The sequence below is a fragment of the Capra hircus genome, chromosome 22 (assembly GCF_001704415.2).
Source record: "Capra hircus breed San Clemente chromosome 22, ASM170441v1, whole genome shotgun sequence".
NCBI classification, from domain to species: Eukaryota; Metazoa; Chordata; class Mammalia; order Artiodactyla; family Bovidae; genus Capra; species Capra hircus.
The window spans coordinates 42,384,645-42,412,181 of record NC_030829.1 but is presented as its reverse complement, the minus strand read 5'-3'; the positions used below and the strand labels follow the sequence as shown (position 1 = coordinate 42,412,181).

At 38.5% G+C, this 27,537-nt stretch overlaps 1 protein-coding gene across 9 annotated transcripts in view; it reads right to left on the bottom strand.

Annotated features, from left to right (window-relative positions):
• Window positions 1–27,537, bottom strand: part of C22H3orf67 (chromosome 22 C3orf67 homolog) — a 257,850-nt gene that overhangs the window by 140,125 nt on the left and 90,188 nt on the right. For 8 of the 9 annotated variants that reach the window (XM_013973669.2, XM_018038302.1, XM_005695771.3 and 5 more), the window contains exon 5: window positions 26,249–26,363. In XM_013973669.2, the coding sequence (XP_013829123.1) occupies window positions 26,249–26,363 (115 nt within the window). Of the gene's footprint in view, window positions 1–26,248; window positions 26,364–27,537 lie in introns of those variants that run through there. The other variant, XM_018038305.1, reaches the window with a different exon arrangement.

Here is a 27,537-nt window from a genome sequence, read left to right as displayed (position 1 = left end):
ACCACTTAAATTTTGAAAATCAGAGATAAGTAGCCAATTGTTCCTTCAAGAGGACTAATTTGATCACAATTAGCCACTTATATTTGTTTTTAAAAAAAGCACAGATGAAACTGAAATTGGAAGCTGGGTCTAAAGTGTGGCCAGTGCTGTCTACTTACCAATTAACCTATTGTACAGAAATAGATTCTTCTAAAGAATCTGTAATTATGCCTTGTATTTGCCAGTTTTTAAAGTACTCTTGCAGGGCCTAATTTCTGTCCATTAAACAATTAGAACCCTCAATACTTCAGCAGATGAATTCTCTAAATGGTCTTACTGAGTTAAAGAAAAAGAGAAAATAATCATTTAGTAAAAAAAATAAGACATGTAAAACTGCAGGACAAAAGCAGTAAAGAGAATTTTTGAAGTTAAAAGAAAAGCAGTATTTAAAATTGTCTGTGCTTATAATAGGCTCTTCCATTATTTGCTTAGAAGCACATTTTATATAAGGTCTATTTTATTAATCTATCAGAATCAAGAGATATATTAACTGACAAAGGAAATATAATGTCATTTTAAAAGTCAAATTCCACTTAAGAGTTTTGGTTTTAATATGGATGAGAATCTGAGTTTGTTTCCACAGTACAAGAGTAGAAAAGACTGCAGTAAAATATTGATTAAATACAGAAAATTATTTTCTTTGCAGATGTCTCAACAGTAACATTGTATTTCCAGGTGATGGGACTGTTCTGATATTTTTTGGGGGAAAGGAGCCTGGTGTAATGAAGGTAGGAGGTAGGACTGAGTGTAATATAACAACGAGGCTGGCCTAACAAGCAGAAGGCACTCTCCTGGGAGGTGTGGGAAGTAATGTGGGATAGGGCATTGAGGCCAGCTTGTGGAGTTGTTGGAAGATCAAGAAGAGAAATGTGGACCGCAGAGGGTCAAGGGCCACTGTGGTTCTTGAAGGAGAATGTAAGAAAAGTAGGGTAACTGGGAAGTCTGAATTAACCTCAGTGAAGGAATATTTGGGGCAGTGGAGGGGTACTGGGGGAGAAGGCTGAGGCAGAATACAGACAGACAGAGGCAGACGAGTTAGTCTCCATCAGCCATTTAAGCATGAAGTGCTAGCATAGGACGTGAAATGCACGGGACAAATTCAGTATGCATGCCATACAGTGAAACACTATGGCTTGGTAAAAAACAGGCTGTATGGAAGTTTTGGGGTTTTCAGCTATCTAACAATAATTGTTAATATTATTATACAAGTATTACTGTTGCAGAAACCAGTAATCGAGAAACCAAGCACCACACTCTAAGAGTTGGAGAACTCAGGTTTATTATGCCAGCGGGCCCAGAGAGTTAACACTCTAAGCTCTGAGCCCTGAACAAAGGGGTTACAGAGTTTTTATAGACCTACTCTAGTGGGCAACACTAGCTACTAATAAGCTGGTTTAAGGAACAGTGATCAAGATGGGGAGGGGAATGCCTGACCTTTACACGGACAGGCATGATTAAGTTTGCAGAGGCTGGGTGATTGCAAAGAGCAGGACAAGAGTGAGTAAGATTAGTTCCAGATTGTAGTATTGTAAGTCCCCACTTTCTGAGACTACGTGACCTAAGTGATCCAGACTTTGCAAGGAGCAAGCTGAGTTACAGAGGCAGAAGGAGCCAGAGGTTACGTGAAATTTTAACTTTTCCTCTTCATTATGATTATTGTTAAAAATTTTGGTCCTATTCCTTAAAAATTTAACATTATGCCCCAATTTCAATCTTTCAGCTGGTTTGTCCCATTAGTAATCACATTTATCCATTCTTTTTCATAGGTTGTTGTTGTTTAGTCACTAAATTGTGTCTGACTCTTTTGTGACACCATGGACTATAGCCTGACAGGTTCCTCTGTCCATGGGATTCTCTAGGCAAGAATACAGGAGTGAGCTGCCATTTACTTCTCCAGGGGATCGTCCCAACCCAGGGATCAAACCCACATCTCCTGCTTGGCAGGCGGATTCTTTACCACTGAACCACCAGGGAAGCCTTCATATAGGTGCTACATGCTTATCAGGTGTTGAGACACTGGGCATAGCTTCAAGGATAGAGCACTGAATAAAACTCCTTTCAGTCTGGGAAGGCAATCAGTCATGTGGCATCTGTTATGTACAGTGAGTATGGAGGGCAGGAAGGTGGGGATGTTCAACAAAGGCTTCTTTTTAAAAAAATAATTTTTTTATCTTGACAGTGTATGTAAATATAGGTTAAATATAGTGCCAATAGTTGTACACAAAATGTAGCCCCCTGTCACTTTTTCACTCATCCAATCATATTGTCAACTCTTAACCTTTCCTTCTCTCTGTATTTTTAAATAATATTTCTTGATTCATCAATTTTAGACATTTATCTGCTGACTTATTATGGTAAATAAGACTTTTAGCTCATTAACACACCTTAATTTCCGACTTCTTCCTCCCAAGATAATTATCTATCATTCTCGTTCTCCCTTTTCTTTAAAATCTATATTCTGTGTTCTCCTTATTTTGACGATGTAACTATTATGAAACCTGAACCAGGTGCTGCTCTATGATTACCTCCACCCCATACAAGTTCTTCATATTTCCACAGTTAATAATGGCTTTCAAATTATCTCTTTTTTGAAATAAATATTTTAAGTCTTTCTACATTTAGAAAATGCTTGGAGGTGACATCTGAGTTTGGTTTTGAACAATTAATAAGGGTTTCCAGGGCCAGGGAGGCATGGGAATGTGCTGGGCAATTTTGTTTCCTCAGGAACCTGCCCCTTTATCCTCTGCTTAGATGAACTCTTAGGTGGCTGCACCTGAAGACCCCAATGGACTCTCCCAGCTCTGCTTGGAATTGGAGTCAACCTCCTTCACACACTGTGAGTACAGGAAACCAAGCCCTTACCTACTAAATGCTTTTCTCCCCCCCAACAGCTTTACTGAAAAATAACTGACATCACTGTACAACTTTAAGCTGTGCAGCTTGATGGTTTGATTTACTTATGTGAACTGATTACTACAACAGATTTAGTTAATATTCATCATCTCACACAGATACAATAAAATGGAAAAAGATTTCTTCTTGTGATGAGAACTCTTAGGATCTACTGTCTTAACAGCTTTACTATAGTTCATCAGCAGTCACCATGTTGTACATGACATCCCTCAGTTCAGTTCAGTTCAGTTGCTCAGTCATGTCCGACTCTTTGCAACACCATGGACTGCAGCAAGCCAGGCCTCCCTGTCCATCATCAACTCCTGGAGTTTACTCAAACTCATGTCCACTGAGTCAGTGATACCATGCAACCATCTCATCCTCTATCTTCCCTTGCTCCTCCTGACTTCAATCTTTCCCAGCATCAGGGTCTTTTCAAATGAGTCAGCTCTCTGCATCAGGTGGCCAAAGTATTGGAGTTTCAGCTTCAACATCACTCCTTCCAATGAATATTCAGGACTGATATCCTTTAGGATGGACTGGGTGGATCAACTTGCAGTCCAAGGGACTCTCAAGAGTCTTCTTCAACACCACAGTTCAAAAGCATCAATTCTTCAGCACTCAGCTTTCTTTACAGTCCAACTCTACATCCATACATGAGTACTGGAAAAACCATAGCTTTGACTAGATGGACTTTGTGGACAAAGTAATGTCTCTGCTTTTGAATATGCTGTCTAGGTTGGTCATAACTTTCCTTCCAAGGAGTAAGCATCTTTTAATTTCATGGCTGCAATCACTATCTGTAGTGATTTTGGAGCCCAGAAAAATAGTCAGCCACTGTTTCCCCATCTATTTGCCATGAAATGATGGGACCAGATGCCATGATCGTAGTTTTCTGAATGCTGAGTTTTAAGCCAGCTTTTTCACTCTCCTCTTTCACTTTCATCAAGAGTCTCTTTAGCCTCTTTAGTCTCTTTAGTCTTCTTTATTTTCTGCCATAAGGGTGGTTTCATCTGCCTATCTGAGGTTATTGATATTTCTCCCAGCGATCTTGATTCCAGCTTGTGCTTCATCCAGTCCAGCATTTCTCATAATGTACTTTGTATATAAGTTAAACAAACAGGGTGACAATATACAGCTTTTTAAAATATAAATTTATTTATTTTCATTGGAGGTTAATTATAATATTTTATTGGTTTTGCCATACATTGACATGAATCTGCCACAGGTATACACATGTTCCCCATCCTGTACCCCACTCCCTCCTCCCTCCCTGTACCATCCCTCTGGGTCATCTCAGTGCACCAGCCCCAAGCATCCAGTATGATCCATTGAACCTGGACTGGCAATTCGTTTCATATATGATATTATACATGTTTCAATGCCATTCTCCCAAATCATCCAACCCTCGCCCTCTCCCACAGAGTCCAAAAGACTGTTCTATATATCTGTGTCTCTTTTGCTGTATCGCATACAGGGTTATCGTTACCATCTTTCTAAATTCCATATATATGCATTAGTATACTGTATTGGTGTTTTTCTTTCTAGCTTACTTCACTCTGTATAAAAGGCTCCAGTTTTATCCACCTCATTAGAACTGATTCAAATGTATTCTTTTTCTTTTTTTTACTTTATTTTACTTTACAATACTGTATTAGTTTTGCCATACATTGACATGAATCCACCACAGGTGTACATGTGTTCCCAAACATGAACCCCCCTCCCACCTCCCTCCCCATAACATCTCTCTGGGTCATCACCGTGCACCAGCCCCAAGCATGCTGTATCCTGCGTCGGACATAGACTGGCGATTCGATTCTTACATGATAGTATACATGTTACAATGCCATTCTCCCAAATCATCCCACCCTCTCCCTCTCCCTATGAGTCCAAAAGTCCATTATACACATCTGTGTCTTTTTTGCTGTCTTGCATACAGGGTCGTCATTGCCATCTTTCTAAATTCCATATATATGTGTTAGTATACTGTATTGGTGTTTTTCTTTCTGGCTTACTTCACTCTGTATAATAGGCTCCAGTTTCATCCATCTCATCAGAACTGATTCAAATGTATTCTTTTTAACAGCTGAGTAATACTCCATTGTGTATATGTACCACAGCTTTCTTATCCATTCATCTGCTGATGGACATCTAGGTTGTTTCCATGTCCTGGCTATTATAAACAGTGCTGCGATGAACATTGGGGTACATGTGTCTCTTTCAATTCTGGTTTCCTCGGTGTGTACGCCCAGCAGTGGGACTGCTGGGTCATAAGGCAGTTCTATTTCCAGTTGTAAAAGAATGAAACTAGAACGCTTTCTAACACCATACACAAAAATAAACTCAAAAAGGATTAAAGATCTAAATGTAAGACCAGAAACTCTGAAACTCCTAGAGAAGAACATAGGCAAAACACTCTCCAACATACATCACAGCAGGATCCTCTATGACCCACCTCCCAGAGTACTGGAAATCAAAGCAAAAATATACAGCCTTGATGTACTCCTTTCCCGATTTGGAACCAGTCTGTTGTTCCATGTCCAGTTAAGTTGAATGATTCTATGAAGACCTACAAGACCTTCTAGAACTAACACCCCCAAAAGATGTTCTTTTCATTATAGGCGACTGGAATGCAAAAGTAGGAAGTCAAAAAATACCTGGAGTAACAGGAAAATTTGGCCTTTGAGTACAGAATGAAGCAGGGCAAAGGCTAACAGAGTTTTGCCAAGAGGACACATTGGTCATAGCAAACACCCTCTTCCAGCAACACAAGAGAAGGCTCTACACATGGACATCACCAGATGGTCAATACCAAAATCAGAGCAAGAGTTCCAGAAAAACATCTACTTCTGCTTTATTGCCCATGCTAAAGCCTTTGACTGTGTGGATCACAACAAAGTGTGGAAAAATATCATCCCTACTGTTCACTTATCTTATAGAAGATAGAAGTGCCCACCCTTGCCTCCCACTGTGTCTAGTAACCACAAATCTGATCTCTTTTCTATGAGTTTGGTGTTCTGCTTAGATTCCACATGTAAGTGAGGTCATTCAGTATTTGTCCTGTCTTACTCATTTCACTTAGCATATAATGTCTTCAAGGTCCACCCATGTTTTTGCATTGGGTAGGATTTTCTCACTTTCTTATGGCTGATAAATATCACATTGTACATATATACCAGAGCTTCTTTTTTCATCCACAGATGGACACTTCAGTTTCTTCCATGTCTTGACTGTTATAAATAATGTTGTAGTGGTTATGGGGGTGAAGGTATCTTTTCAAGTTAGTGCTACCGTTCGCTTTGACTGTGTCCCAGCAGTGGAATGCCGGATCATTTGGTAGTTCTATCCTTAAGTTTTTGAGGCACCTCCATACTGTTTTCCACGTGGCTATACCAATTTATAATCTTACTAACAGTGCACAAGGGTTCCCTTTTCTCTACATTTATACATATTTATCTGTTGTCTTTTTGATGATATCCATTCTAAGAGGTACGAGTTGATGTCTCATTGTGGTTTTAATTTGCAATTCCTTAGTAACTAGTGATGTTGAACATTTTCCCATGTATCTGTTGGTCTACTATAGATCTTCTTTGGAAAAATGTCTAGGCCCTTTGCTCGCTTTAACTGAATTTTTTCCCCCATTTTTTACTATTGAGTTATTTGAGTTCTTCATATATTTTTGACATTAACTCCTTATCAGATATATGGTTTGCAGATTTTTTTCTCTATTTCATAGGTTGTCTTTTCATTTTGTTAATGTGTTCTTTTGTTGTGCTGAAGCTTTTTAGTTTGATGTAGTCCTACTTGTCTACTTTTGGTTTTGTTGCTTGGATTTCAGGTGTGATTTACACACTTTCTATATATCCCAAATCAAGCTGCTTTTATTTCCTCTGCCTAGATTAATGCTTCATGAAAAGTACTCAACAAATAATGGTATGCAGGTATGTGTAAGAGCATATGGAGATAAGCATATAAATACATGCCTGCACACATATTTTCAGTCTTTCACTTTATTATCATTCAACAAACCTCATAAATGTGTAAGTACTGATAAGTTATTTACTGAATCTATCTTTTAGAAGTACTGATGGGAGCAGTTCTTGGAAAAGATGGGGATAACTTTCACAAATCTTCCTTGCTTAGAAGAAATGGAGGTTTGTTGCTTGCTTTTTTTCTTTTTTGGTTAAGCTGATATTTGGAAAGGTTACAATTTTCATAAGCTTTCACAAATAATCATTATTCTTATAATTTCTGTGATATATTTTCTGAAGTTATGGAAAAGTGTTTTGAGTTCTCTACTATGAACAGGTGGATTATCTGTTGATCTTCATAAAATATTTTCATTATCATTGGGAATCATTCACACTTAAAATCCCCTTTTTCTGACATTTTTCTTGATCCCTAATCACTTTACCCCTATGTGAAACTCCAGTCCAGCAGGGAAGAGCTCCTGATCTAAAATATTTACAATTACAGGTCCTTGAGAAATAAGCACAGGAAAAACACCAGTCTTGATAGAGAAGAGACAATTCTGCTTAGTTTGTTGCTTGGATTAATAAGAGAGTTTATGCTATTTAATTTCAACATGGAATTTTCCATGAAAGAACTGACTGCCAAAGGGTGAAATCATGATTCAAAGAATTTAACTTCTAGTTTTTACTGAAATGTTTTGGCAATATGGCTTCATTGTATTGGTGAAACACGCATACACATGCACATACACATACACACACACACACTCAAATGCATGCAATAATAAGCTCTTGGTTGTCCCTGAATTTTTTTGATTGTTAACAGTACACAGCACTAGCCAGCAATGCCTTGCTAAAAAGAAATGACAAACAAAAAACTACAATTTTGTAACCCAGCAATTCTAAAGTACATCTCTTTCCAGAATTTTAGAACTTGTTTCTGTTTTCATGCTCCCAAAATAACAAAAAAAGAGCTTTTAAGACTTTTATTTTTGTGCTTTTTAAAATAATTTTTCACTTCAGTTTTAACTTCTCAACAGAAAATCTGCTTACAATGACTTTGTCCATCTTTTTCATCAACATATTGTGTTTATTAAGTGATGCAAGCAGAGAGACTGAAATAGTAATTTCCACATGGGCAGAAGTAATTACCTATTACTAATGTAAAAGTAATTTCCCCATGAAAAGCAAGTCACTGCAACCTCTTAATATGGAAAGCATGTCATTGAGGACTGGAATTTGGGGCTGCCAATGTAGCTCATGACTGCATCAAGGAAAATCAAGTTCCTTGCAGAAGTACCATCACTGTACCTGTTCAGCAATCAATCCCTACCTCCCAATTTCTACCCTCCTCCAGCAAGCTCTCTCTTCCTCAGATAGCTGTCCCATCATTCTCTTGCTAATCCTCAAGTCGCCCTTTCACTGTGCCCTTAGAAATCTGTACTACTGAAAAGTAGTTATATTCTCTATATTCTTTTAAGGGGCCTACGGGCTTCCCACATGGCACTGCTGCTGCTACTGCTGCTAAGTCGCTTCAGTCGTGTCCGACTCTGTGTGACCCCATAGACGGCAGCCCATCAGGCTCCCCCGTCCCTGGGATTCTCCAGGCAAGAACACTGGAGTGGGTTGCCATTTCCTTCTCCAGTGCATGATAGTGAAAAGTTAAAGTGAAGTCGCTCAGTCGTGTCCGACCCTCAGCGACCCCATGGACTGCAGCCTTCCAGGCTCCTCCATCCATGGGATTTTCCAGGTAAGAGTACTGGAGTGGGGTGCCACTGCCTTCTCCACACATTGCACTAGTGAGTGGAAAAGAATCCATTTGCCAGTGTAGGAGATGCAAGAGATTTGGGTTTGATCTCTGGGTTTGAAAGATTCCCTAGAGAAGGAAATGGCAACCCACTCCAGTATTTTTGCTTGGGAAATCCCATAGAAAGAGGAGCCTGGTGGGCTACAGTCTATGAGGCTGCAAAGAGTCGGACATGAGTGAGCACACATATGGTTTAATGGTCCTACACGCCTTACCTTACATGAAACCTGGCTTTTCTCTGAGGTATTACTTCAAGTCTAGAGTTGAAGTTCACTTATGGAGTTTACCTGTGGTTCTACAGCCTTCAGTTCTGAAGCCATGGGACTGTGGCATTGGGAGAGAGTCTGCTCTCCTGACTGTGAAACCCTACCTTCTTTGAAACCTGAGGCATTGCACAGACAGGCCCTTCCACCCTTTAAGTTTCACATCACCCTCCACTCACTCCTTACACCTCCTCAGACACACCACTTGAGAACACACACTTGAGTAAAACCACACCACCCTATACACATTCTTGGAAAACACTGGGATCAGGTTCATCTTACTCTCTGATATACTGTTTGACACACTAAAAGTCCGTTAACGCCTTTCCTTCAGAAGTCTTCCTCTCCTCTTTACTCCTTAATCCAGTCATGTGGTCACATCTTGAGATTTAATTTCATTACCCTGAAATACTTAAAAAATTTGAACTATATTCTGTTTCTTAATCTGGCAACTCTCTCCAGTTAACCTCTAGTGACAATACCTTTTAAATATATTCCTCCGGGGATGCAAGATTTGGACTCTAGAGCCAAACTGTCTGGATTTGGATTCCAGTTCTACCACTTATTAGTCATATAATCTTTGCAGTTGTGTGTTCTGTCTCTCTTTGCTTATTTGTAAAATGGTGATAATAATGACGCATCTCTCATAGAGTTTGTTAGAACTAAATGTTTAAATACATGTAAGCATTTCTAATAGTGTCTGCTGCTGCTGCTGCTGCTGCTGCTAAGTCGCTTCAGTCGTGTCTGATTCTGTGCGACCCCATAGACAGCAGCCCACCAGGCTCCCCCATCCCTGGGATTCTCCAGGCAAGAACACTGGAATGGGTTGCCATTTCCTTCTCCAATGCATGAAAGTGAAAAGTGAAAGTGAAGTTGCACAGTCGTGTCCGACTCTTAGCGACCCCATGGACTGCAACCCACCAGGCTCCTCCATCCATGGGATTTTCCAGGCAAGAGTACTGGAATAGTGTCTAGCATATGGTAAATGATCAATGTACATTAGCCATATAAGCTCTCTGACTTTCATACCATGAAATGTAGACTTTGAGGATATAGTTTGATGAGTTTTGACCATCTCATACATCTACATACCATAACTCATAAAGGTACACAACATTTCAATCACCCCAGACAGATCTTTTGTGCAGCTTTCCAACCAGTCTCCACATTCATATCTTTTAAGGTATAAGCACTAATTTCTTTCACCTTAGATTAATTTTGTCTATTCTATTTATATAAATGAAATCACAGTAAATGGCTTCTCACACTCAGGCTAACATCTGAGGCTCATCAGTGTTGATACATTGGTAGTTTATTCTTGTTTTGCTGAGCAGTACCTCACTCTGTGCATAGAGCACCATTTGTTCAGTCTTCTGCTGTTGGACTTTTGAGTTATTTCAACATTTTGGCCATCATAAATAAAGCTGATATAAAATGCAAATTTGTATATACATATTTTCATTTCCTTAGATAGACAGCAAGAAGTAGAACTGTTGGATCAAAGGGCAAATGTTTAACTTTATGAGAAACCTCCAAAGGTATTTTCAAAGTAGTTATACCATTTTCCACTTTATACTAGAAATTCATGAAACTGCTTTACATCTCAACAACATTTAGTATTTCTATCTCTTTTAGCCATTCTTAGTGGGTGAAGTAGTAGAGGTAACTGTTTTTTTAACTTGTATTTCCCTGACTGATTGTATAGAGCTTCTCTTCATATACTTATTTAATCAACTGTAAAAATCTGTTGAATTAGTTTTGCCTTAAAAAAAGCTATGTCTTTTCATTATAGAGTTGTAGGATCTAGTCTCAATAAGTCTGTTGTGAGTTATATATATTAAGAATATCATCTCCCATTTTGTGGCTTGCTTATTCATTTTCTTAATATCTTTTTGATGCACAGTTTTAAATTTCATTGAAGCCTATTTTGTCAATTAATTTCTTAATTATGGTTAATGCTTTCTGGGCCCTAAGAAATATCTTAAAGTAGCTTTTTGTATTTACATTTAGATCTATAATCCACCTCAAATTAAATTTTTGTAAATGGTATGAAGTATGCGCTGAGGTTCATTTTTCTTTCTTGTATATACTCAGAATTTCCAGCTCTCAAAAAAAAAAAAAAAAACTCTGCCTATTGAACTGTTTTGATGCTTTGGTTGATGTATACATGTGTGGGTGTTTGGAACTTTTTATTGGTATCTATGCCAGGTACATAATATCTTGATTACTATAACCTTATATGAAGTTTTGAAATCATGAGATATAAATTATAAATTTTACTTTTTGAAAAGGTTTTGGCTATTCTTGGACCTATGAATTTCTATGTAAATTTTAGAAGTAGCTTATTAAATTCTGAAAAAAAAAAGAAAAAGAAGCAGCCCGCTGGGATTGTAATTGGGATCAGACTGAATCTACAGATTTACTGAAAAAGTATTGGCATCTTAACAAATACAGTCTTCTCATTCATTAACAACGTGCTCCCATTTATTTAGGTCTTCATTTTCTCTAAGCAATGTTTTATAGTTTTCAATGTAAAAGGCTAACATATATTTTGTTAAACTTACTCTTGAATATTTTTGACACTGTTGTAAATGTCTTTAAAATTTATAGAGTTTTCAATTGTTCCTTGCTATGAATACATCTATATAGAAATATAAAATTGATTTTGGTATACTGACATTGTGTTCTGGGACCCTGTTAAACTCACCTATTTTAACAAGGTTTTGTTTGTTTTTTGTAGGTTCCCTAGAATTTTCTACAAGATGGTTATGTTTTCTGCAAAGACAGAAATTTTTACTTATTTTTCAATCTGTATGCTGTAAAATTTCTCTTTGTTATCTTATTGCACTTGCTGGGTGGACTCTGAATACAATGCTGATCAGAAGTTGTCAGATTGGATATCTTTGACTTGTTCCCCATCTGAGGAGTAAGTACTCAATATTTCATCATTAAATATGATTGAATTGTAGGTTTTTATAGTGGTCTTTGATCAAGCTGAACAAGTTTCCTTCTGGTAACAGTTTGATGTGAGCCATCATAATGGCTGATGAATTTTCATCAATTGATTTTTCGACATTCACTGAGATGATTTTACAGTTTTTCCCTTTATTCTGTTAACATGATAAATTACACTGACTAATTATCAAATTGTAAGATTAACCTTGAATTCTTGGATAAACACTACTTGGTCATGATGTTAAGGATCCATATGTCTATGTTCACGAGTGATGATGATTTATAGTTCTCTTTTGGGAATTACATTTCCTGGTTTTGGTATAAGAATTATGCTAGGAGAAGGCAATGGCAACCCACTCCAGTGTTCTTGCCTGGAGAATCCCAGGGACGGGGGAGCCTGGTGGGCTGCCATCTATGGGGTCGCACAGAGTTAGACATGACTGAAGTGACTTAGCAGCAGCAGCAGCAGCAGCCTTATTTTATTAAGTGAACTGGAAAATGTTCTTTCTCCCTTATTATCTAAGAGCATTATTTTTCCTCAAATGTTTGGTGAGACTTACCTATAAATCTATCTGAACCTGGATTTTCTTTGTGGCAATGTTTTAAATTACAGATTCAATATAATATAGATATAAGGCCACTCAGATTTTCTATTTCTTTTAGTATCAGTTTTAGCAATTGTTTCTTTGAAAAAATTTTCCTACTTCATCTAAATCGTCAAATTTATCAGTGTAACACTGTTCACACATGCATGTGTGTTCAGTCGCCTCAGTCATGTCTGACTCTTTGTGACCCTATGGATAGTAGCCTGCCAGGCTCCTGTGTTAAATGGATTCTCCAGGCAGGAATACTGGAGTGGGTTGCCATGCCCTACTTCAGGAGATCTTCCCAACCCAGGAATTGAACCTACATCTCCTGTACTGCAGGAGGATTCTTTTACCCAGGGAGCCACCTGGGAAGTTCAAAATTGTTCATAATATTTCCTCATTTTCCTTTTCCTTTACATCTCGTCTTCATACTAACATTGTGTGTGTGTGGTCTTTCTTTTGCTTGATTAGTCTAGGTTTATCACTTACTAAATAGTTTTTAAAAATCCACACCTGGTTTTATTGATTTTTTTCTCCACTGTCCATTTTCCATTTTATTGACTTACTCTCTTGATTACTTCTTTCTTAATACTTTAGATACCTCTAATGCATCTCACAAATTTTGGTATGCTTTAACTACTAGTTAAAATTAGTAAAATATCAGTTAAATTATTTTCTAATATTCCCTGTAATTTTTGCTTACCTACAGGTTGTTTAGAAGTATGTTGCTTTATTTTCAAGTACTTGGGGATTTCCAATTACCTTTTTTGTTATTAACTTTAATAACTGCAGAACATACTTTGTATAATTTCAGTCTTTTTAACTTTGCTGAGAATAAAACAGCCTAATATATCATATATATTGGTGGAAATTCAATGTGCATTTGAACACAGTGTTACTCTGCACCTGTTTGAGTAAACATTCTAGAAATGTCATATAAGTCAGGTTGATTGATAGCATTTTTCAAGTTTATTGATTTTCTGTCAATTTCTGAGAGGAGAGTGTTGAAATCTTCATCTATAATTGAGCATTTCTCTTTCTTCAGTTCTGTTAGTTTTTGCTTCGTGCAATTTCAAGCACTGTTATGAGGTGCGTACTTATTCAGGGTTGTTCTATCTTCTACATGATTTGCTCCCCTTATCCTTATGTCCTTATGTTCCATGTCCAGTTCTAACTGTTGCTTCTTGACCTACACACAGATTTCTCAGGAGGCAGGTCAGGTGGTCTGGTAATACCATCTCTTTAAGAATTTTCCACAGTCTGCTGTGATCCGCACAGTCAAAGGCTTTGGCGTAGTTAATAAAGCAGAAGTAGATGTTTTTCTGGAACTCTCGTGCTTTTCTGATGATCCAACAGGTGTTGGCAATTTGATCTCTGGTTCCTCTGCCTCTTCTAAATCCAGCTTGAAAATCTGGAAGTTCACGGTTCACATACTGTTGAAGCCTGGCTTGGAGAATTTTGAGCATTACTTTGCTAGCATGTGAGATGAGAGCAATTGTGTGGTAGTTTGAGTGTTCTTTGGCATTGCCTTTCTTTGGAATTGGAAAGAAAACTGACCTTTTCCAGTCCTGTGGCCACTGCTGAGTTTTCCAAATTTGCTGGCATGTTGAGCATCATCTTTCAGGATTTGAAATAGCTCAACTGGAATTCCATCACCTCCACTAGCTTTGTTCATAGTGATGCTTCATAAGGCCCACTTAACTTTGCATTCCAGGATGTCTGGCTCTAGGTGAGTGATCACACTATCATGGTTATCTGGGTCATGAAGATCTTTTTTTGTATAGTTCTTCTGTGTATTTTTGGCAGCTCTTCTTAATATCTTCTGCTTCTGTTAGGTCCATACCATTTCTGTCTTTTATTGTGCCCATCTTTGCATGAAATATTCCGTTGGTATCTCTAATTTTCTTGAAGAGATCTCTGGTCTATCCCATTCCATTGTTTCCCTCTATTTCTCTGCACTGATCCCTGAGGAAGGCTTTCTTATCTCTCCTTGCTACTCTTTGGAACTCTACATTCAAATGGTACATTTTTCCTTTTCTCCTTTGCCTTTTGCTTCTCTTCTTTTCATAGCTGTTTGTAAGGCCTCCTCAGAAAACCATTTTCCTTTTTGCATTGCTTTTTCTTGGGATGGTCTTGATCACTGCCTCCTGTACAATGTCACAAACTTCCATCCATAGTTCTTCAGGCACTCTGTCTATCAGATCAGAATCTGATATAATCTGTTTGTCACTTGCACCGTATAATTGTAAGGGATTTGATTTACGTCATACCTGAATGATTTTCCATACTTTCTTCAATTTAAGTCTGAATTTGACAATAAGGAGTTCATGATCTGAGCCACAGTCAGCTCCTGGTCTTGTTTTTGCTGACTGTATAGAGCTTCTCCATCTTTGGCTACAAAGAATATAATCAACCTGATTTTGGTGTTGACCATCTGGTGATGTCCATGTGTAGTCTTCTCTTGTATTGTTGGAAGAGGGTGTTTGCTATGACCAATGTGTTCTCTTGGCAAAACTCTGTTAGCCTTTGCCCTGCTTCGTTTTGTACTCCAAGGCCATATTTGCCTGTTACTCCAGTATGTCTTGACTTACTTTTGCATTCGAGTCAGCTATAATGAAAAGGACATCTTTTGGGGGTGTTAGTTCTAGAAAGTCTTGTAGGTCTTCATAGAACCATTCAACTTCAGCTTCTTCAGCATTACTGGTTGTGGCACAGACTTGGATTACTGTGATACTGAATGGTTTGCTTTGGAAATGAACAGAGATCATTCTGTCATTTTTGAGACTGCACGCAAGAACTGCATTTCGGACTCTTTTGTTGACTATGAAGGCTACTTCATTTCTTCTAAGGGATTCTTGCCCACAGTAGTAGATATAATGGTCATCTGAGTTAAACCCACCCATTCCAGTCTATTTTAGTTCGCTGATTCCTAAAATGTTGATGGTCACTCTTGCCATCTCCTGTTTGACCACTTCTAATTTGCCTTGATTCATGGACCTAACATTCCAGGTTCCTATGCAATACTGTTCTTTACAGCATCAGACTTTACTTCCATTGCCAGTGACATCCACAACTGGGCATTGTTTTTGCTTTGACTCCGTCTCTTCATTCTTTCTGGAGTTATTTCTCTACTCTTCTCCAGTAGCATATTTGGCACCCACCGACCTGGGGAATTCATCTTTCAGTGTCATTATCTTTTTGCCTTTTCATATTGTTCATTGGGTTCTCAAGGCAAGAATGCTGAAATGCCATTCCCTTCTCCAGAGGACTACGTTTTGTCACAACTCTCCACCATGACCTATTCATCTTGCGTGGCCCTACTCGGCATGGCTCATAGTTTCACTGAGTTGGACAAGACTGTGGTCCATGTGATCTGATTAGTTTTCTGTGACTGTGGTTTTCATTCTGTCTGCCCTCTGAGGGATAAGGATAAGAGGCTTATGGAAGCTTCCTGATGGGAGAGACTGACTGTGGGGGAAACGGGGTCTTGTTTCATAAGACATTTACCCTGTTGGTTAACACAACTACTTTGCCAATTCCAAGTGCCAGAGTAATTCGGTGCCATTTTCTCCCTTTGTTTTTTTTTTCTCACTGATTTAACTCCTGAAGTATCTTTTATATGTCTTTCTCCTCTACTTCCTTGCTACTATACTCATTTTCAGGTTAATTATGTCTCACCTGGACTTTGAACAGACTTTTAATTGGTCTTTCTGCCTCCAGCTATTTTTATTCTGACAATGTACTCATTTTCTAGAACACAGATGACATCATGAAACTTCTCCATGTTAACATTTAAAAGAAATCTCTAGTGGACTAAAAACCAAACTTTTTAATATGGCTTTTAAGGCCCTTCATGGTTTATTTCTTCCACCCTTCTTTTCCAGCATTTTGAGTCTGTACATTCTCATTATATATCCCAGTTAAGGGATCACACATGACATGAACCTCCATGCTTTCATTTGTATGGATTCACAATTTAGCTCCAGTATCTCCACTTAGAACAAGCTCTAACTTAGCTAGGCAAGTCTGATATTTCCTTTTACCAGCATTCCCCACCTAAGACTAGTTTGGTGTTAACACAGCCCATCCTCAGTAACTGTTTATACGTTTGCCTCCTCTGCCTACTATAATCTCCTTGATGAAAAGACTGTGCTTCATTCACCTTTGGATTCCTTTCACTTGTCACAGACCTTGGCCTACAGAAGGGGCTCAACAGACATCTCTTCACTGAAACAAACTGCAAGTTTAGACTTTCATTATGATAACATATTCACAAATTATAAAACATTGATTCAGGTCAAGAGAAAATACTAAAATGGTAATAAGTATGAACTAACATTAACTAAAGCACTTACTATGAGCTTGGCACGGTTCTAAGTAATAACTCATTTAATACTAGCAACTCTATAAAGCAGATTCTGTAGTTGCCATGACCTAACCTATGAGGAAATTGAAGCACAGAGAGATATCTGACTTGCCCAGGGGCCTAAAGACAGGAAGTGACAACTAGGAGTCAAACCCCCTACAATCTAGCTCTGGAGGCCCACACTTTAATAATATCTGCCTGTTCATGTGATTTGAAAAGACAGTGATCCTTATACTAGGTAATCATTCATTTCTCAGAACAAACATTTTTGTGTGTTGTTCCCACTACACATAACCATTCAGGGTCAGCAGAGAAAAGTATGAAAGTGCTCTTCTTTTCCCAAATCTCTTCAACAACCATACTAGACAGGTGAATAGAGTGAAAAATAGATAATAAATGATTTACACATCAAAACATTTACAAACTGTCAAATTTAAGTACCATAAATACTATTTTGGATTCTAGGTTAAAATGATCTTATTGAGAAGCCATTCTCTAATTATATATTGAATATACATCTAAAAAATCTGTCTCCCCCTTTCTCTGTTCATTCATTGACACTCATGAAATTAAATACTGCTGAGAATGAAAAAATTTCTGAATAATTGGCTCTATGGGAAAAATTATCTTTAAGGGAAAATTTTAAAAATAAGCCACACTTCCAGTTTATAATAAAATCTATAACATATTCCATCAGAGTTGTGGTACAAGAAAATACAACTCCTAAAGAGTAATTCTATCTATTTAAATGACAAACAGTGGGTGTCTGAGTGGTAAAAATTACTAAAAGAATTTGGTGTTGTAATTTATCATACTACTTTGTTATATCACCAATAAAAGATTCATTTTCAGCAGTATCTCATCCCCAGACTTCCTATTCAAATAGAATTAAATTCACTGTACATTAATACATACTTTGGTGGCAAGACATTGATGTTCATCTGATACCATCACCAACTAATTGAAATTATATTAAAGAAGAAGTAAGATTGATTTCAGTGAGTCCTGACTAAGTGGCTACCTCCACTGTTTAATAGGATGGTTATTAACTTTTAAAATTGCTCTTGTCATTGAAAACCTAAATTAAAAGTATAAAGTGTTATAAGCTAAATGTTAAGATGAATCCATCATAATTAAGAATAACATGAAAAATAAAATTTTTTATTAGGGTGAACATTCTACAGTAACTGGAACAGTATGTAGCCTCTAAATAAATATTCATGTTGGTGTGGCTATAAAAATATCAACTCTATTTGCTGTCTCTGGTTATGTGAAGGCTTTAGCTAAGGAACCAAGGAAAACTGGACCATTTGGCAATCTCCTCAAAATTAGGGGTTGCAAACTATAGGTGAGGGGGGCCAGGTAGGTCACTTAAATGAGTGAAACAGAAAAGCTCTGATCGTACCCACATTCTTAGAATGGAGAAGATTAAGCTTCATAGGAGAATTTGCAGTTGCCACTCAGCTCTGACTTCCTGATGTTCAAGAAAGCAGGGTCAGTTAATGTCTTAATTTTTTAAAAAAGAGGTCAGAAATTTTATGTGAAATTGCCTGATTTAAATGTCAGCTGAAATGCTTTTAAAATACTATATTTTGAACTTTATCAACAAAATATCTATGGCTCTTTAAAAGCAGATAAAAGTGAAAAGTGCTTTGGTAAAAAGCAGAGAACTGGGGCCAATATAACACCAATGCCAGGGAGAACCCTAGTCATGGCATTTTGAATGAATGGAGTGCTCTATGACACCTTACTGCTTTCTGTGGAAATTTCCCTTAAAACACGACTCAGTTTTGATTCAATAAGGACTCATTTGGAACAGACTATGTTAGTAGTGGAAAGGGAACACCCTCTACTGCTGTAGCATCTCCTGGATGGGGTTGGGGTGGGTGGTGATGAGGAAAAATGAGATAAAGTTTTAGAATCGAGTTTCTTAATAGTTGCTTGAATACTCCTGGATGTTTATAGAACAGGTAAGCACATCACAAAGCTTATACAATTTGTCCATGATAAACTCATTATTTTATGTTCCAAGTTAGTAGGCATATTAGGACCTTTGATTGTTCAACAGTTACTAAGCACTTAATATGTTCTACACACATAAGGACTAGGGATAAAAGCCAGATGAGATATGCTGACAGTCTAAAGGGGTAGACAGACAAGTAAACACAGAATTAAAGTGCTGGGTGAACAAGTGTTATAAGAATTATGAATCTGTGGATGGTAATGATGATAACTGTACCTAAAAATGTCTAATCAACAGAGGGGAAACCATGGAGGGCTTCCTGGAAGATGTAGCACCTAAGGAGCAAACAGGAGATAAAATCCTTATCTAAAGTTTGGCCTATGTGTGTAGATTATAATTATGTACAGAATGATTGCTTCAGATTTCAAAACCATATTCAAAAACTTCAGTTAGTTAACTGACAAGGGTGACTGAAGTCACAAAAGCGAGGTAATGACAATCCTGATTTATTAACCACACACAGAATAATGTATGGGTCTTACATATGATTTAACTCTTGGAAACTACCTAACACTGAACTTTAAACAATCTTAGATGAATAAGGAAATCATACCCAAATATAAGACAACAGATATAATTTCATTTGTAAGGCACTAAAGCATTTCCTAGGGCTTCCCTGGTGGTGCAGAGGTTAAAGTGTCTGCCTGCAATGTGGGAGACCTGGGTTCGATCCTTAGGTCGGGAAGATCCCCTGGAGAAGGAAATGGCAACCCACTCCAGTATTCTTACCTGGAGAATACCATGGACGGAGGAGCTTTCCTTAATGTCTTAAGCATTAAGCACTTCCTTAATGTCTTAAATAATTTAACCTTAATAACTGAAGTATTTGCATTTAATCTTTTGCATTTGTGAATGTTTAACATACCATGAATTAAAATAATTCTATAAACAGAAACCATCAATTTAGTCCAGCTCTATGGGTTACTGGGTTCAGTCTCCAAGATTTCTCAGACTCAAAACCTTAGTTATCTTTGATTCCTCCCCCTTCCCTATTTATATCCACTTTAGCATCAAGCCCAGTGGATCTGCCTACTAAAAACAATGGTCAGGATGCTCCCATGTCTGCACCTTCCATTTGCTCAGCGCACTGCACTGATTCATACATCAAAACTTGTTAATGAAGTTATTTATGGCCTCTTGATAGCCACATTTCCAAATATTTTCACATACTGACTTTCTCTTAGCAAAACTTGGTTGGTTTTGATACACTTTACTCTGCTTCATGCTTCACATCACGTTCTTATTGTGGCCCTGCCTCCTTCGTGCATTCTTCTTCCTTTGCCCATCCCTTTTCCTGGGCAAGTCCTTGCATCTCCTTCTCTAGCCTCTTTTATTGTTGCTGCTGCCATTCTCTACTCTCTTTGCAGGCAATTTCATCCATTCTCATGATTTTAGGTGCCACTTGTATGCTGAGTTCAGTTCAGTTCAGTCACTCAGTCATGTCCGACTCTATGTGACCCCATGGACTGCAGCACGCCAGGCTTCCTTGTTCATCACCAACTCCCGGAGGTTACTCAAACTCACGTCCATCAACTTGGTGATGTCATGGAACCATCTCATCCTTTGTCGTCCTCTTCTCCTCCCACCTTCAATCTTTCCCAGCATCAGGGTCTTTTCCAATGAGTCAGTTTTCACATCAGGTGGCCAAAGTATTGGAGTTTCAGCTTCAGCATCAGTCTTTCCAATGAATGAAAGTGAAGTTGTTCAGTCGTGTCCGACTCTCTGCGACCCCATGGACTGTAGCCTACCACACTCCTCCATCCATGGGATTTTCCAGGCAAGAATACTGGAGTGGGTTGCCATTTCCTTCTCCAGATCTTCCCAAGCCAGGGATTGAACCCGGGTCTCCCGCATCGTAGGCAGACGCTTTATCGTCTGAGCCACCAGGGAAGCCCTTCTAATGAATATTCAGGACTGATTTCCTTCAGGATGGACTGGCTGGATCTCCTTGCAGTCCAAGGGACTCTCAAGAGTCTTCTCCAACACCACAGTTCAAAAGCATCAATTCTTTGGTGCTCAGCTTTCTTTATAGGACAACTCTCACATCCATACATGACTACTGGAAAAATCATAGCTTTGACTAGATGGACCTTTGTCAGCAAAGTAATGTCTCTGGTTTTCAACATGCTGTCTAGGGTTGTTGCAGGAAGGCGGACCACTTCCAGGGCCCGAAACTGGGCTCTTGTCTAACACTTGGAAATGAATTGTCTGAGGAGACACATGTGCTGACAAAGCAAGAGATTTTATTGGGAAAGGGCACCTGGGTGGAGAGCAGTAGGGTAAGGGAACTCAGGAGAACTGCTCTGCCGCATGACTCGCAGTCTTGGGTTTTATGGTGATGGGATTAGTTTCTGGGTGGTCTTTGGCCAATCATTCTAATTCAGAGTCTTTCCTGGTGGCGCACACATGCTCAGCCAAGATGGATGCTAGTGAGAGGGATTCTGGGAAGTGGACGGACAACCGGTGTCTCCTTTCGACCTTTCCTGAACTCTTCTGGCTGGTGGTGGCTTATTAGTTCCATATTCCTTATCAGGATCTCCTGTCATAAAACAACTCATGCAAATGGTTACTATGGTGCCTGGCCAGGGTAGGAGGTTTCAATCAGTGTGCTTCCCATAACAGGTTGGTCACAGCTTTTCTTCCAAGGAGTAAGCATCTTTTAATTTCATGGCTGCAATTACCATGTGCAGTGATTTTGGAGCCCCCCAAAATAAATTCTCTCACTGTTCCCCCTTCTATTTGCCATAAAGTGATGTGACTTGATGCCATGATCTTAGTTTTCTGAATGAGTTTTAAGCCAACTTTTTCACTCTCCTCTTTCACTTTCATAATCACCAAAATCACCCCAAATTCTCAATCTGAATGTTTCAGACTCCTTTACCAACATTTCCATGTTTCCTTTCTAACCTTCTTTCTCCTTGATTTCTATGTATTGATTCTGTCGCCAGTCAACCAAACTAGGAAGCCAACTCAGTGTCATCCTTGACTTTTCCTTCTTCATTTTTAATTAATTTTCAATTAAAACTATTACCTACAGTTATTTTTCAATTCCGCTTCCTCATCTACACTGATTTCTATTTTCCAACTTCAGGACCTCATTTCTTTTACCTAGATCATTCATCTACTCATTCATCCATTTTTAGAATTACTGACTGTCTCTCTGTGTGTCTTCCTTGCTCAGTTATGTCCAATTCTTTGTGGCTTCATGGACTGTAGCCTACTGGGAGAGTGAATTCCTAGGTAGGTTGATAAGAAGTCTGGGGTCCCTGAGGAGGAGAGAGGGGTCTGGGGCTCTCAAGGTGGGTAGAGGGGTCTGGAGTTCTTAAGGAGAAGAAAAGGACAGATGTTTTTTTCTTTAAGCTCAGAGCTGATGATTGCACAACAAAACAACTCATCTTGCTCAAGGATATGTTCTCCCTTAAACTCTGTACCAATGATTATATAACAACAATGTATCATGCTTGAGGACATCTTTCTCCTTCTTAAGAACCTTCTGACTAATCCTGTTATCTTAAAATGTATATTCTGGGATTGGGTCTGGTAAGACCTTTACAACCTTTAGACATTCTTTTGACTTACTGTAATAACCACTTGAAAAAGTATATGGCTCCCTTGCCAAGACTAGTGAGGGGAGCACTCTCTGTCCCCTTTCTGATGTCTATGTCAGAAGCCTCCTCTGTCCCTTTATATACTTTAATAAAACTTCGCTACACAAAAGCTCTTGAGTGATCAAACCTGGTCTTTGGTCCTGAAGATAAATCTTTGGAGATCACGAACTCGACATCATTCACAGTAAGCTATCATTATTAGGCTCCTCTGTCCATGGAATTCTCCAGATTGCTATTCCTGGAATAGGTCCCTAGTCCCTTCTCCACGGGATCTTCCTAACTCAGGGATTGAACCTGGGTCTCCTGCACTGCAGGCAGATTCTTTACCATCTGAATCTCCAAGTGTCTAGGAGGAGTCAGGTCCTGCTATAGGCACTGGGGATACAAGACTGACAAAATGATACAAACTCTGCTCTCATGGAGCTTACCTTCTTGCTACAATTGCACTGACTTTCTAACTGGTCCTGCTGATTTCCAGTCTCATCCTTCCCACCCATCCTCCAAACTGATATTCCATCTAAAATGTAAATCTGACCAGGCACTCCTCCTGCAAGCCCTTCAGTAGCTCCCTATCACCTAGAGAATAAAAATTCAGGATCTGTGGCTGTAAACTCAAAGCCTACCAGGAGGCTGCCCGGTTTTCCTCTCCAGCCTTACTACTTTCCTACTGGTCTCTCTTCAGCAACACTGAATTATTGGACTTACCTGTGCATCTCATGCAGCTCTTACTGCTACTATTTCTCTTCTAGGAATACCACCCCCACTCAACCTGGTTAATGCCTTCTTATCTTTCAGGGCCCAGCTCAGGCATCTTCTTCTTTAGGAGCCCTTCTCTGATCATTCCGCTGGTGCTCCACAGTCACTGTGGGTTCTGCTCACACAGCATGTACTACATGATATAGAACCGCTCTGTTTAAATATGTCTTAGTTCATTGGACCATAAGCTTCTGATGTTATTTCACATCCATTCCTCTACTGCTACTGCCCTAGTCCTTATTAATCCCAATCTAGAGTACTGTATATGATATCCTAGTCTGTACTTTTTAGTCCCCTCAAGCCATTCCAAATGTCACTACCAGATTAATCTTCCCAAGCACAGAATTGACTGTATGTTATTTTTCAAACCAAGCTTAATAGCTTCCTTTTCTCTCTAAAGTGGCTCCCAAAGAGTGGAATATGCATTGCATGTGAAATGGTTTAAGACTGTTCATGGGCATGGCATTAAATGGCTATGGATCACAGAATACAAATTTCCCTCTATCAGTTTTGTTTCAATCCTAATTATGCCCAAGAAAATGTTTCTACATGAATCTAACTCTTGATAAGTTCCTGTTAATTTAAGAGTAGGCCTCAGGACAGAACCCTTAACAGGAAATAGTACTTAACTAGACTCTCAAATACCGTGTTTTCAGTATGTTTACTGTTATGGTTAATTTTTATTTCTGTAAAGTTATACTGGTTTTCCATTCATAAGTGTGATATAACTTAAAAAAAATAAATTTAAGTAAAAAAATAAAGTTGAGTTGGTTTAAAAGGAAAGTATTATTTACACTGGAACAGTTAGTATCCAAACATGGTAGTCATGAGAGTAGTACTGAAATGACTGACATTTGAAAAAGACTAGTCAGTCATATCAGGCCAAAATTTATTAGCCTGTAACCTACTGCTTACCTACTTATACATTATGCCGCTTGGGGTCTCAGAGGTTACACAAATCTCCCAATCTGTACCAAGCTACTGGATTATAGAACTGAGGTTTCCTTAAGGCTACTTTAAGAAATCTGGCAACAATGATGCATCATTCTCTCTTCTCCAAATATGCACAACTTTCCATTTCATATGCAATGCATATTCCACTCTCTGGGAGCCACTTTAGAGAGAAAAGGAAGCTATTAAGCTTGGTTGGAAAATAACATACAGTCAATTCTGTGCTTGGGAAGATTAATCTGGTAGTGACATTTGGAATGGCTTGAGGGGACTAAAAAGTACAGACGAGGATATCATATGCACTACTCCAGACTGGGATTAATAAGGACTAGGGCATTAATAAGGACTAGGACTAGAAATGCTCAGTTTTGCATCTTTACCTGTTGAAATTCTACTAATACAGTTCTTCAAAGTCCATGAAAAGAACAATCTCCTTCATGTTCAGTTCAGTTCACTCAGTCGTGTCCGACTCTTTGCGACCCTATGAACTGCAGCACACCAGGCCTCCTTGCTCATCATCAAATCCTGGAGTTTACCCAAACTCATGTCCATCGAGTCGGTGATGCCATCCAACCATCTCATTCTCTGTCATCCCCTTCTCCTCCTGCCCTCAATCTTTCCCAGCATCAGGGTCTTTTCAAATGAGTCAGCTCTTCGCATTAGGTGGCTAAAGTATTTGAGTTTCAGCTTCAACATCAGTCCTTCCAATGAACACCCAGGACTGATCTCCTTTAGGATGGACTGGTTGGATCTCCTTGCAGTCCAAGGGACTCACAAGAGTCTTCTCCAACACCACAGTTCAAAAGCATCAATTCTTCAGTGCTCAGCTTTCTTTATGGTCCAACTTTCACATCTACACATGACTAACTGGAAAAGCCATAGCCTTGACTAGATGGACCTTTGTGGACAAAGTAATGTCTCTGCTTTTTAATATGCTATCTAGGTTCGTCATAACTTTCCTTCCAAGGAGTAAGTGTCTTTTAATTTCACGGCTGCAATCACCATCTACAGTGATTTTGGAGCCCAGACAAATAAAGTCAGACACTGTTTCCACTGTTTCCCCATCTATTTCCCATGAAGTGATGGGACCGGATGCCATGATCTTTGTTTTCTGAATGTTGAGCTTTAAGCCAACTTTTTCACTCTCCTCTTTCACTTTCATCAAGAGGCTCTTTAGTTCTTCACTTTTTGCCATAAGGGTGGTGTCATATGCATATCTGAGGTTACTGATATTTTTCCTGGCAATCGTAATTCCAGCTTGTGCTTCTTCCAGCCCAGTGTTTCTCGTGATGTACTCTGCATAGAAGTTAAATAAGCAGGGTGACAATATACAGCCTTGACGCACTCCTTTTCCTATTTGGAACCAGTCTGTTGTTCCATGTCCAGTTCTAACTGTTGCTTCCTGACCTGCATACAGGTTTCTCAAGAGGCAGGTCAGGTGGTCTGGTATTCCCATCTCTTTCAGAATTTTCCACAGTTTATTGTGATCCACACAGTCAAAGGCTTTGGCATAGTCAATAAAGCAGAACTAGATGTTTTTCTGAAACTCTCTTGCTTTTTTGATGATCCAGTGGATGTTGGCAATTTGATCTCTGGTTTCTCTGTCTTTTCTAAAACCAGCTTGGACATCTGGAAGTTCACGGTTCACATATTGCTGAAGCCTGGCTTGGAGAATTTTGAGCATTACTTTACTAGCGTGTGAGATGAGTGCAATTGTGCAACTGTGAAAACTTTTCTTATCCTGCAGTCAGATCAATTTCCATCCCTTTCACTGTACCAACAGCACATTCTCTCTCTACTGTGCTTCTTATCACAGTTTTGGTGATACTCTAGATATTCAAACAATTATATTTTTCCACCTCATAAATTTGAAGCTGTTTCACTGGAGGGAAGAGAATACACTTTTTAATGTGTATTCATTTTTAATACATTCATGTAACCTAACAAATGCTTCATATACAGAGTAGGCCCAGAATTAATATTTACTGAAATAAATTTAATATTTTAAGCAATATTCATGTGACACTTACAATTTTGCGCTTGATCATGAAGAGTGGGATTTTTGCATGAAGCGGGGTTGAAGACAATTCCTTATGGACTGTAGATAAATACAATCTTCTTTTTATGTTCCTCAAATCAGTAATTCTGAAAAAAGAGAGAGAAGATGAAAAGATTCCCATCAATATAATAACCACTTTTTTGGATAATCATCAAACTGATGTAACCTATCATATAGGACCTTTTCAACGGGGAGATCAAATGCAGAATTTAAAAATTGCCTTTTTCTTTGAAGAAGTAATAAAATGTCTTCCTTACATTCAAAGTGCACACATACTTGAGTGTATAAATTCACTTAATATGCTAATTTATTTCAGTACTCTATCCTATATTACTAGTTTTCCAGCGTATGAAAAAATTCAATTTGTATGAACTGAGAAGCTGCTAGCCTTTAATAACCATGCTTGTTCCAGCCCCTTAAGCTTGTGTTATCTTGGGACATACTGTCACCTACTAAATAGGAAACCATTATGGGTTTCTTTTCCTAAAAATTCACCTGTCATTTTATACAGGCTCTTGGCCTGCTTAGAGACAGACACAAAACACTGACTGTCGGTTTCACTTTCCAAGCACATATCTTCAAGCCAGAATTATAATACACAAGTTTATTGCTCACTACTCAGGTCAACCCACAGTGATACCAAGGACACTGAATCTGAACATCTTTAATAGATTTAGACCACAGCTATGATCACAGAGATTACGTTTGCTTCAAACTGATAGAGGCTCATTTTTATGTTCTGCTTCTTTTAGGTCTCAGAGGTAACAGAGCAGGCTTAAAATAGCCAAACCTGTTTCAGGGTGCTATACTGAAGTATTGATGCTTCCTTAAAAACTGTCTTTTTATTCTCCAATAATAGTGGTATTTACCCCATTTTTGAGCAACTTTGTCTGGGTGCACTAACTGCAAATTTTCTACAATTAGCAATTCCTCAAGAAGACATTTCATTCAAATATACTGCTACCAATATTTACAGTGTAATTAACTATAGTGTAAATAACACAGGCTTTTCCAGACCAATCCCTAGCCTCCCCTTCCCACTTTTCTAATCTTATTAAAACTATCACTGAACAATGTTAAAAAATAGGTACAATAAATATTAGGAGAAATGATTTCAGAATATTCCCCAGACCTAAAAATTCTACCCTACCTGCACTAAACAATACCATAAATTCATTTAAAAAGCAATAAAGCCTTTCAAGTCATTGTCAGAGTTAAGGTTTAAAATGTAAAAGTGTTAACACTACTGAGGTTTTACCC